This window comes from Notothenia rossii (genome assembly GCF_949606895.1).
Source record: "Notothenia rossii genome assembly, chromosome: 4".
NCBI lineage: Eukaryota > Metazoa > Chordata > Actinopteri > Perciformes > Nototheniidae > Notothenia > Notothenia rossii.
Genome location: NC_136902.1, coordinates 76209231 through 76222544, shown reverse-complemented (window position 1 = coordinate 76222544; position 13314 = coordinate 76209231). Strand labels below are relative to the sequence as shown.

Below are 13314 nucleotides of genomic sequence, written 5' to 3'. Positions count from 1 at the left end.
TTCTCAAAAGAGAGGTTTGTTTTTTTTTCTCTCAAGGAACTGGCACTGTTATCTTTTACAACTGTTCTGACATTTTATAAAAAGTAATTGATCTATACCTGAAAAAGAATAATCAAAATGTGTGCCACTGTCTGTTACGGTTTGGGAAATGTAGGACCCAAAAGCAGATTAAAAAAAAGGCGAAGGTCTACAAACAAAAGCGAGCTTTAATTCAAAGCCTATGCTCTAGCCAAGATATAATATATTTGTTATAGGAAAGTGTTTATTGTGTACTTGTTACCCAAGTGAATGCTAGCTTGTTTCCTGTGCTTTGTTCCTGTTTTCCTGCCTGCCGGCAATCGCTGCCCTGCTTCCTCTTCCTGCCATGCCATCCCGACATTTATATCCATATATTTCCTCTTTCCTCTGCCAGTCATCCTCTCATCAACCCATAGCCATTTATATTACTACTGTAGAAAGTTTGATTTGAATCATGATGTCCTTTTTGTTTTCTGTTGTTTTTATGTGTAACCAATGTGCTGCAGGTCTCTCTTGAAAAAGAGATCGTTGATCTCAATTGGATTTTCACCTGGTTAAATAAAGGCTACAAACAATGTTCTGTGTTTTTGGATTTGGTCCACTTGGAAACAATTCTTAAAAACATAGGCATGAATGATCAAATAGGCTTTATGATTTGGAGCTGGGAACATTTGGAAAAAGTCCAGTCTCTTGGCTTCTCCTGATAATGCCCCTGATGAAACAAAAAGGAATATTACTATTTCTTTGTGTTCACAAGTATTCACAACAACGTTTAGGGACACTGTTAAGCTGGGGGATTCCAAGTTGAAGGACAGTCCTTTTTTTTTAAAACAAATAAACAGCACATGAACTTAGTGAATGTGTAGAGCTGAAGCCAGTAGTGATGCTGATGTTTCTCATATCTTAATATCTCATTTTTAAAATTACAATCTGATTTCCCTTTCCCTTTATACTGGAACTTTGAAAATGTGTGATCCAAGACAAAGGTACAGCAACAACAAACGGTGAGAATAAACACCTTACTCCTTATGAGTGAAAATGAAAGGCTTCTGTTTAATCTAGTGCTTAATATTGTATTGACTCCAAACAGTGACTTTGACAACGTATTATGTTCTCAGTCAACTTTGGAGTGTCGTCACAACATGGAATAACATTTGGCGTGTGCATCAAATTGGCAGAGAGTTTGCCTGTTGTTTACCAGACTCTCCTTCGATCAACACGCCCATCCAACCGATTCTACATTCTTTCATTTTCCCTCCCACTTTATATCCATTATTGACAAACAGTAGGTAAGAAAATGTGCACGCTGTTTTTGCATGTGCTACACTAAGTGATGTCATGTCTCACCCTTCTTTCACTTTCACATTGGCTCTATGACCAACTGTACTAAAAAGTAGCCATGTGTCAGTTTCAGTTTCGAGGGAAAGGACAACGCACACATAACAGTGGACCGAGACGTGGCAAAGAGATAATTGTGACGTCAGAGGAAATTTGAGTAGGAGAGCTCAGAGACGATGTTCATGACTCAACAGGTCAGTCTTCTGACTGCTGCGTGAGTTTCTGGGATCATTCGCGCGATCTCAAATCACTGAATCTTTAAAGCAGCAGAATCTCCAGCGATGACTCAATGTCAGATTGAGGAACTGAACCTACCTCTGATTGAAGTTCAGAGTGAGGATTGCAGTTTTACAGTAGAATCTGAATAATTTCCCCTTTCTTCTCACGATTACTTTACTTTTTGTCAGTGACTCTGTGTGTACAGATTTAGGAGAAAAAAAAACTCCCAGTCCACAGGCTAACAGTTGGATTCAGGCTTATTGAGCAGGCCGAATTCACTTCATTTTTCCATTGACAGTTACTTTTGAACTAAACTAAACCAACAAGAGTGATTGGTCTTTTATAGTTTGATATATCCCTCCATGTCTCTTTGCTGTTCACTTATGAATTATCTTTTTCGTCCTTCTCTAATTGATAATTCTTATTTTTGCCCTCTGTGTCTGATGTAACACTAAATATGTGCCCACTGTGGGACTAATTATACTAGAAAATGCATTTCCTGCAGAAAATGCGTGCGAATGCTGTAAACTGTGAACATGTATGGCTGAATTTAGCTGAAAATGCAGAAAAAGCTGAATATGTTATTAGCTGACTGGTAGCTGCTTTTAGCTACAAAAATGCAGGAAAAGCTTAATATTTAAAAGAAAAGGTTTTAAAAAAGGTATAAACAACAACATGTATAGCCTTGATGTCCTGAAATAGCTGAATAATGTAATAGTTGAATGGTTTCTGCAGCTGAAAATAGGCCGAAGGAGTTAAATATCAGATGTAAGTAGTAGTGAATGAATTTGTATTAAGATGAGAAAAGAAAGTAGAAAGGCTTGGGCAAGCAGCAGAATATTTTGACTGCAAACTTTTCGACTAAAACCATACGTCACCAATAATATATAAAATATGTGGAACCTGTTGAAGTCTGTATGAAGTCTCCATCAGACAGAAAAGAATAGGCTGAGACAGTCTGTTAAAGTCCAGTCTGTCAGTGTTTGTTTCTGTTCCTGAGCACCTACTCATAACACCCAATCATAACACCTGTGTGTGTGTCCAGAGAGATCAAAGGCAACCAACTGCAGCACTGCGTCCCATAAGAATGCATTGAGTTGTATATCTGACCATTTTGTCACCCGTTCAAAAACTATGGAGAGAGAGAGAGAGAGAGTCTGTGAGAGAGAGAGAGTGTGTGTGCGAGAGAAAGTGTGTGTTTGTGTGTGTGTGTGTGTGTGTGTGTGTGTGTGTGTGTGTGTGTGTGTGTGTGTGTGTGTGTGTGTGTGTGTGTGTGTGTCTGTCTGTGTGTCTGTGTGTTTGAGAGAGTGTGTGCACTGAGTCCCATAAGAATGCATTGAGTGTGTGTGTGTGTGTGTGTGTGTGTGTGTGTGTGTGTGTGTGTCTGTGTCTGTGTTTGAGAGCGTGTGTGTGTGTGTGTGTGTCTGTGTTTGAGAGCGTGTGTGTGTGTGTGTGTCTGTGTTTGAGAGTGTGTGTGTGTGTGTGTGTGTGTGTGTGTGTCTTTCTGTGTGTCTGCGTGTTTGAGAGAGTGTGTGCACTGAGTCCCATAAGAATGCATTGAGGAGTATATCTGACAATTTTGCCACCTGTTCAAAAAATATGGCTCCTATCAAAAAATGACCAGGCCTTGAGCATCAGGGAACCCCAATGAACTGACATATGTTTTTTTGTTGGGTTTTGTGTGGTAAATGTGAAGAGGAGAGCAGTTTGTCTAAAGTACACTTCACTCTGTTCTGAAGAAAGATCCGGATGTTCTTAACATGAGTATCCATTTGGAGCTAGCTGGACTTTTTGTCTCTTCATGCCCTCAAGAGGCATTTTGTTTAATTTTTTTTCTAAATATTTTTTAATTTTTTTTATATATTTTTTAATTTTTTTAATTTTTTTTAATTTTTTAATTTTAATTTTTTAATGAGAAAATATGTCTGAGGAGTGTAGGGTTTGGGAATTATGGCAAGTTTAAAATATTTTTTGGGGAGAATTTTAAGCACTGCTCCACTCTGTTTTGAGATCAAAGCACTCTAGACTTAACAAGCTGCTCCATCCACTTTAATGTTAAAATCTGAAAAAGGCCTCTCTACCAAGCTCCAAACTAAATTCATTATCTCAAAAAGTTTAAAAGATAACAAAAATCTGAATAGGAATTGAATAGCTGACGGTCTTGTGATCATTTGAAAGTTGGAATGAAGTGTCTACCTGAAATTATGTGGAAGGAGAAGCATTTGGCGCAAAGTGTAGCAAAAGTGGATTTGAAGGCATCTCCCATTGACTTCAATGTTAAAAAAGAGTTTAAAAAGCTGAATATTTCAAAAGGTGTGAAATATTTTGAAAAAGTTTAAAGTTTCCAATCAATTGCTGAAAAGGCTGAATAGTTTAATAGTGGAATGGTTTCTCTAGCTGAAAGTAAGCTGAAGTTATGGAGTGCCAAAGTATTGGCTGAAATAAGGGGAAGAATAAAGATTTGAAGAACTATAGTGGAATGCTTTAAACAGCATTCGCACTAATTATCATATTAGCTTAAGTATTTCATCAGTTAAGTTCATAAAAAGTGGTTTGTAACAATACATTTTCATACAATTCAGTTGTTAATGGTTACCACAACTGTCTTATCCGGCCCTTTGAACATTTATCCATCACTTAAAGCTATTATTTAAACTATTTATGCATTACTTTGGGCAAAGTATTTTTATTATTCATCCAATTATTTTAATAAACTTGTCTTTCAAAAGTTTATCAATATTTTTAGCAAGTTTTGTCAACTGTATAAATGACTTATAGATTATAAATTCAACTACTTATACAATACTTTAGCTATTTATTTAAAAATTCAATCCTTAAATTTAAGCTAACAATTGAAACAATAAAACCATTACTTATAGCTATATGTTTCATCTAATTCCTTATTATAAATCTAACCATTTGGATGACTCTTAGTTAATAATTTCAAATTGTTACCCTCTCTTAACTGAATATTTATTGAATATAGCTTTTTACGTTTTTATTTTTGATTTGTCACTTCCCAATCATTTTAATGCAATTTATGTAGCAATAAGTGTTTGTTGAAGGTGTAATCTTATTCAAATTTGCATATGCTTTTAATAATTTATCATTTCAATTTTGTTCCCACATAGTTTAGCTACTTCACAATTCCCTTAGTACTCCTTAGTTAAGGATCAGTGTTCTGGGGGAGCATTTAGCACATGTAACATTTACAGTTGAATTGATCTCTAGTGCTGAGGTCATGGCAGATGGCTGGGTCTTTAATACATCTTATTATTCACTGTCAAGATGTGACAGCAATGTCTTCCGCCTGCAGAGCACTCACAGCTATATCCCTAAACAATGAAGTCAACGCTCTCCGGCATATGAATTATAGATGGCCCCGGCCGAGCTGCCCCTCTCATTGTGTGTAAATCTGACAGTGTGGGTGTGTTTGCGTGTGAGCTCCTGAGGAGGCAGTGAGGCATATAGAAACGGCTGAAAAAATTATGAGCCGTGTCGTCATCACCTTCCTTCCTCTAAATGGGCCGAGAGGAAGAAAGCGAGGAGGCGGGGGAAGGCTTCCTATGATATCATCAAAATATACACATGTGACCTGTTCGGCTCATACTCATTATGTTACTGAAACTCAACCCACCAATCTATTCCCACTTTGACTAATCAACCAAATAATGGATATCTTTTTAAATTGAATGTCACATGATGACCACAATATTTCTTAACCATAACAAAAAAAAAGAGAAAAAGTTATACCGTATGTATTTTTATACATCACATCTGGTGGATCTCTGTTCCAAAAGTGTTTCTGACCACCAGGCGAATGTGAAACCAAAGATCACTCTTCTCTCCACAAACTCAGAGAACAAAAAGGATTGGCTGGTAAAAGTCACACATTCCTCCCCATCGAGTCACTAATTGGGATTTTTGATCAAAACAGTGGTTTGCAAAAAAAAACCCATTAGAACCATAAGAAAGAATCAAAACAGTAAAGTTTGTTGGTTGTAAAATCTTAACAATGAACTGAAAGATGCTATAAATCTCAGTAGAGCTGAGGGAAAGGACAGAGCGAATTCTCTGGAAGTTAGTTCATCACTAAAACAAACCCCTTTCACATACAAGTAAGTAGTCAGTTGATCCATTGTTAATATGAAAATACTGATTATAGGTGCTCAGGAAGAACCAAAAGCTTGAAAACAACAACTATACCTATTATATTATTATATTCATTTAAATCAGTGGATTTAATGGTCCCAGTTTTTATATTGTGTGTAGTATTTGCATGCTAACATTATCATTATAAATATACATAAATGAATTGTGTAATATGTGAAAATACAGGAGTCATATGGAAAATAAGACTAGGTATTTTTTGGCAAAAGTTTGCCTTGTTAATCTGAAACTTCATGGTCAACAGCAGTGTAAATCTGGTACTGACCAGGTCGGCCACAGGGGATTTCTTGCGGTTCTGTTTCTCCACCTCCACCTGCATCTTGGCCATGGGTTTGGCCATAGCCAGGGCCAGCTTTGCCTCCGCTTGCAGCTTCTTCTGTCGACTCACAAAGTCCATATCCTCCAGAGACTCAGAGTCGTCCTCTGTGGTGTCCCTGTCCGAGTAGGACGAACTCTGCTTGGACTGCAGGGAGGACAGAGGAGGAAGAGAGGGTGGAATTAAATATGGAGAAGACAATGAAAAGGAAATGAGAAAGAAAAGGAAAGACAACAAAGGCCAGGTCAGAAGATTAATATTTATGTATTCTTTGCATTTTCTTATGTAGATTTGACAGGAACGTCAGTGATGGGATGTGAGGAGAGCGCAGATGAACATGTAGGGTGGTAATACGTCTCCTCTTCTCCCCCTCTTTCTGTTAAATGTGTCTCAAGCTGGTGGGAGGTTAATGTGTGCAGTCATCCACGGCCATGGCGAGCATATTCCAGTTCACCTCTCATTTGCTGCTGGTGAATTGGTTAACGGGCCAGAAATCATGATCAAAGATATTCATAGAGCAACCAAACCACAATCTATCCATGTGATTCATAATGAATACCTCCCCCGTTTCCTTATTCTTCAGTCTAAATTTCACTTCCTTACGATCAGATCTCTACCCTTTAACCTTTTGACACAGTCAGCCCTGTAAATCAAAATTCCCAATTCATAGTCATTTCAAGATTTAAGTATTTATTTTAAATCTTGAATTTTGGATAAATGCTATCAAAACTCAGTGTAGGCTTCAAAGTGCACAAATGGACATGGTGCATACCATGGGGGACAGAGGAGTGTCCAGACTGGTCTCTGTCTTGCTGTCATCTGCATCGCTGTCCTTGTCGCTGCCGCTGTCGTTGACAAAACAGATCTGTAGGTTCATCCCACTCTGAAGCCTGCAGGGAGAGATGTTCATATTAGCATACATGCAGATAAGAGTTACGTCAGGTCACAGTGGGCTCATTCTGCAGTCATCGACTCGGACAGCAACGTTCACAGCTCAGCAGCCAATACAAATGACCTATGATGAGTTCAACAAAGTGCTTTGCCTCAATAAACGATTTAGAGTATGCAAAGTGAGCTGTGTATGCTATGAAGTAGTGATAAAGAGAGAAAAAAATGAAGAAAAATGGAAAAAAAATCCTAACAAACACAAGCTACCTTCACCACCAGAGCAAAGTGTTGGCGGAGGATAGAATTAAAGAGGGCTTTTGTTTTTAATCATCTCCCCTCTTTCTTCAATAAAGATAGATCCAGGAAGCCTCCGGTAGGTCTGATCCAATCTGCGTGGGACTGGTGGGGGTGTCTTTGTGCCACAAAGCAGCAGAATATCACTAACTGTAGATCCAGCCCTCTGTGGATCAATAATCTGCTTATTCAATGCAGTAATTACAAACAGAGGTGATTGATTACACAGCATCCAATCAGTCCTCGTTAAAATACGGCCTGAGAGGTTTTGTTTGGGGTAGCAGCATTAAAAAACCTCCAACACAACCTACAAAATGATGATGCATATATCAGCAGTAGTATTGGCCAATATGCTATCCGATAAGTAGAAATAATCTGCAAACAGAAATACCACAGATTCGATTAAGATAATGTTTGGGCTTTTTGCCTTTATTAATATCTGAAGATAGACACGAAAGTAGGAGAGAAAAAGGGGACTCAGTCTTGGTACATGAGAACTTTATCTTTTAACTATAATTCACTCAGTACATATCTTGGTGTGTACATATCTTTACAACCACACTCAAAAATCCAGAATCAGATGGGCTCTGATACAGTGTGTCAGTAACGTTGGTAACCCAGACAAAAATTGCACAAATTACTGTCATCTTACTTTTTCCAAGTACTAATCAATGAGGCTTTAACCACCACTATCAGTCATAACAGCGCTATTGAGGAATCCACGTGATTCAAATCACAGGAATACAAAGAGCACTGGAGTGTTTACAGTACATCTAGTTCCAGTAACTTACAATGTAGGAGGTGGTAGTAGCGGCTTTGTGTGGTGTGTGTGTGTGTGTGTGTGTGTGTGTGTGTGTGTGTGTGTGTGTGTTTGTGTGTGTGTGTGTTTGTGTGTGTGTGTGTGTGTGTGCGTGTGCGTGTGTGTGTGTGTTTTGAGAAGTGAGAGCTTCATGGTCTGTCTGTACGTGGCTCACTCACACTTCACAATTCCTCTCTGCTTCCTGTCATTCTCTTCCTCCATGTCTGTTCTTCCTTTACTGGTACACACACAGTAAATCATTCCAAGAGCTATACCCTACCAATTTTTTTTTTTGTATGCTGCTGAAATTCATGTATCTTTGGCATTCAGAAACTGCTCTTAACTTTTTTGGTGGATCCCCTTTCAGGACATCCTTCTTCACAGAGATGTGACCACAAAAAAATACCTGAAAACCACCGGCTACAGTTTATGTTTGAGAAATAATTCAGAGGTCTTACCGTGAGGACAGGCTGGGTTTGCCGCTCTTGCTGCAGCTGGTGTAGATGCCCGGCCCATCGTCGAAGAAGCTGCCCAGAGCCAACTTCTGCCTGATCGACTCCCTCTCATTCTTTTGGGCCTGCAACAGAACATTAACAAGATAAGGTTACTCTTCATGGTCTTCTTTATAACCTTTCACAATAAGGTCAAGGTGGTAGGGATTACAGTAGTTATCTTTATCAAAGATTCTTAAGCTTATGCTTGTTGTCATGGCACGTCAAACCAAGGTACTTATATATAGTTTACTGGCATGTTATTGACTAGCTGTAGAAGTTACCCCGCACATTCTGACAATCCAAATCTCACGTGGCTGTATATTTATAACAGCAGCCTGATCTTCATTTACAGTAAGAGCTTCAGTGTCACCCTAACAAGCTCAGTCAGCTGGAATACTGAAAAAAGGAAATGAAATATCTGAGTAGGGATCACCTCAAGTTGGTGTTACTAAAAGTCACAAGCAGGTGGTGCTGTTGTCTCAAAGAACAATCAGTGAGGGCTCTAATACCACACACACACACACACACACACACACACACACACACACACACACACACACACACACACACACACACACACACACACACACACACACACACACACACACACACACACACACACACACACACACACACACACACACACACACACACACACACACACACACACACACACACACACACACACACACACACACACACACACACAGTCTCCTAGTTTACATACGGTAAACTCCAGAGGAAGAGCAGTTTCACACATGCTTAAATCTGCGAGAATTCCAAAGTTACACAATTCCACGGTCGCTCTCGCTTGGCCTCCTCCCAATCCTGAATTCCTAACTTATCGTAGCTTCAGCTTCGGCAGCACTTCACACACGCTCACACACACACCAGTGCCCATAGGATGTCTTGTCTGTGCTGATAGCAGGTAAACACATCCAACTGAGGTGCAAAGAAATAACAAGCGACTGTTTCTAATCAAATAGGAATGGGAGTTAAATTCTCTGAGGCACTTTCCACACATGCTTCTGCTGAACACAAGCATGCAAAATGAACACGACTTGTTAAGGACTTTTTTGTTAAAGATCAGACACACAGTCAGTCCAAATACTGCAGTGCTTTTGTCACTATACTCACGAAGCCTGAAGGACAGAAAGAATGGGAAGTTTGAGAAGAGAGAATTTGACATAATTGCAGAGTTTGTTCTGCAGGGTTGGTTGTGTAGGGTTTAAAAATACTTTGCATCGACAACATTGCACTATATCCATTGAAAAATAAACTTAGGGTAATGTGAATATATTGTGACACCTCAGAGGGCCCTTTTCCCCAAAGCTGGGATCTACTGGTTTCAATACTTTCAGGGTGTATGAGGGGTTAAACCATTGGCCATTCACTATGTGTCCCCCTTACCCTATAGTTTTGCTTTGTATCTCTACTTTCACTGTTTAGGTGGGAGAGCAATCCTTTCTCTATAAAATGTGTTCCTTTTCAATTATGGCCCCTCACCCTTTGCTCCCACATTCATCAATCTTCCTTTCTCCACTACTTATCTTGCTCATTTTCTTTACCCACCTGATTAAACCTCCCTAGTCTTTATCTCTCTTCTTCATTATCCCAAACTCCACTGCTTCCATCTCCACTTCTTTCCATCCGCCTAAGGCCTTTCCTATTCTTCTATCTCTCTGCTGTTCGTTTTGTTCTTCCCTTGCTTTTTACCACTGCAGCTCTCTCCCACTCGTTTTCTCAACTCCTTTCCCTCTCTCTCTGTCTGTCTCTCCTGAGTGCAGGCGTTGGTGAGAGTGCCTTCACCAAGGACAAATTAACATAATCCCACTCCACACAACAGCCCGCAAGACACACTTGGCACTGCCAGCACACACACTGGCACTGGACTGGACCTGGCACTGGCACTTTGTGTGTGTGTGTGTGTGTGTGTGTGTGTGTGTGTGTGTGTGTGTGTGTGTGTGTGTGTGTGTGTTTGAAAGATAGCCTATTGAGTCAAGATGAACACACTTGAGGATTTCTATTAATTGCTTCAAAAGCTCAACAGCAGCCTGAATTGTACAGTGCAGCAGACACACATTTATGTACACGTACAGAACTCAACGACGACACAGCTAACACACTGTCAGTCACGTTACTCCACAGATCAGCTCCTCCGAGAAACAGCAGGTTCACCGAGAATTGTTTACAGTTTACTCCCCCCATAAGGTGAGTGCTGAGAAAAAAACTAAAATATGCAAAAGCTGAGGTAGAAGACATTCAGGAAGACTCAGGGGGTGTTTTGCCTCAGAATGCTGCAAATGGCCTTGTCACAAACTTTGTAGCTCAACAAATGAATGCAAATGAATGCAAGACCACACACACACACACACGCACCCACAAGGCTACATTTTCAGCCCGTGACTAGAACTTGTTGATTTACTTCCAAACAGGTCATTAGGTTCAATAGCTTAAAGGGGATTTTAACTGCCATCACAAAATCCATGAACAGTAAGAGATAGTCTTGCATTTTCCATCCAATGATATGGTTGAGACTGTTTATACATAACATATAAATGGTTTGAATGATGAAAACAATGATTTAAAATAAACAATATTTTCATTCACTGACCCTGGTAAGCTCATCAGTCCTCAAGAAAAACATACATATTGCTATCACCGGATAATGTTTGAGATGTATTTATACAAACAACACAAGGACACACACTTGCACAAAGCTGCTGATGACATGCAGCCATAGAGCAATGTTCATCATTAGCGCTAAATACTAATCCTACTATTGATGCTTATTCTACCCAATTATATTATGTCACAAAATCAGGGTGACATTTATTAGATGTTATTGTATTTAATCTATACAATGTTGATGACCAGTTCATCTTCCCAAGATGACGTCAATAAATGTGTAGGTTTACCAATATCCACAACCAAAAATTACTTTTCACAATTATACCCAAAAATATATAAAACTAAGAAAAGCAGCTATTCTTTATAATGCTGTAGCAATGATGTGCTATTTTTTTTTTAACAGACTATCAATAACGCAATAACGATCAAAATAGTCAATTAATTTTCTAACGATCGGTTGTTTCAGCCTCGGAGTCACAGCCTTATAGACTTAGTGACCAGAATTAAGTTTAGGCATAGTCAGGATGAAAAGTATTGTCACATGTGAAATCGACTGTAACGGCCCGTCCACACAATAGCTTCAAAAAAAGCTTGGAGCTGGGCGTGTCTGAAGCTTGGGGATTTTATTCGAGCACCGCGACCAACAACCAATCATATGAATGTCCCGCCCCCGGCATACAAAGCAAAAAAACCCGGGGATTTTATGCGAGCAATATATATATAAACTCCCCAAACAGGCGAAAACCTACCAGTTTCACCCACTGTCTCTGCCACCTCCCTCCATGCCTGGTTCCTGTGATTTGTATCCCAGTAAATAGTTGTGGTCGTAAAGAACCGGGTGATTTGCTACCGTAATTTCTCGTTTGGAATATGAGGAAATGAACTGCGGTCTGGTTCTCCCAGCTTGCACGCGGTTTGATTGGCTAGCGCTTGAACTGTCAGATTTGCATAAACGGGATTTGATTGGCTGACGCTGGCTACTCCGGCGTCTCCGGCTTCAGAAGTTGAACATTACTACGCCTCGGAAAGCTCCGCTCTGCTACCCACAATTCAGTTCGGCGAAAAGCGAGGCAACGTGACGTCACCCCATTCAAAGTGAATGGGCAGATGCGTTGGAAACCGTTTTTGAAGCTGTCGAAGCTGTAGTGTGGACGGGCCGTAATACTTCAACTTCTCATAAAAAATGAGGAATAAAGCACTGCTGGTCAGACGTTACCATTGTTCGGCAGTTGGATTTGTATGCAGGACGCCATCTTTGCATCCGACACCTGCTTGACAAACCAACATCCTGTCTTTGTATTGACATAATCTGTTATACGGTATGTTTGTATTGTGTGCTTGTGTTTGTGACTGGGTGGGCTGTGTGTGGTAAAGCAGTCATCATGGAAGCCCAATAAACCATTTACAAAGGTGTGGAATAAGCCACTGAGCGGCGGATGTGCGAGATGGGTAGCATACAGATGGTCCTGCCTTTCAACCATAATTCACTCTGTCTTCTTGTCGTTCTAATTTACATGTGCTATTATGTAAATCTCAATGTTATACCTTTATTGGAAGTAAAATAGATGAATTATTAGAGCCTTTTTATGCAGGAGGCAATCAACTCGTGTCATGTTCACAGTTTCCACATGTGTGCTCCTCATCCAGGTGTGACTTCACACAATTACAATTTGAGTTCAGTGTGAATGAAATGCAATCTTGTATTTCATGGGCCAAAAATAAACAAACTTTCTGCTCCTTTGATTGGCTCACTCACTTAAACTGACATGCATATGATGTTATTCTAACCTTTTGAGCACTTTACAGGGTCATTTTTTTTTACTGGAGCTTCTTATAAAACGGTATCAAATCATGAGGTGGCAAATCAAACTTTCACATAGATATGGAAATTGCAGGATCCATTGCGTTAACATTGCATGTGTAAAGTGGAATAGTGAGAGAGAGAGACAGAATGAGTGACAGTCTTAACCACCTCCCTCATTTCCTGGCCTTGAGCGCCAAATTAGATTGGAGGGAACACAATTGGGGTAATTTGTGTTTTTCCTAAAATTCACAAGGCAATTTCCTCTGCTGGAAAACCCACATTGACAAAGACATTTTCTCCTCCACTCTGCAAAACAACCATTCATCCACAGATCTCGAGGGTG

The 13314-nt window shown here is 39.7% G+C and overlaps 1 protein-coding gene across 6 annotated transcripts in view; it reads right to left on the bottom strand.

The window, feature by feature from the left end:
* schip1 (schwannomin interacting protein 1) overlaps positions 1–13314 on the bottom strand; it is a 203896-nt gene that overhangs the window by 2964 nt on the left and 187618 nt on the right. For all 6 annotated transcript variants that reach the window (XM_079678377.1, XM_079678378.1, XM_079678380.1 and 3 more), the window contains 3 exons: positions 8501–8619; positions 6834–6951; positions 6011–6208 (listed from right to left, as the gene is read on the bottom strand). In XM_079678377.1, coding sequence (XP_079534503.1) covers positions 6011–6208; positions 6834–6951; positions 8501–8619 — 435 coding nt within the window. The remainder of the gene's footprint in view (positions 1–6010; positions 6209–6833; positions 6952–8500; positions 8620–13314) is intronic.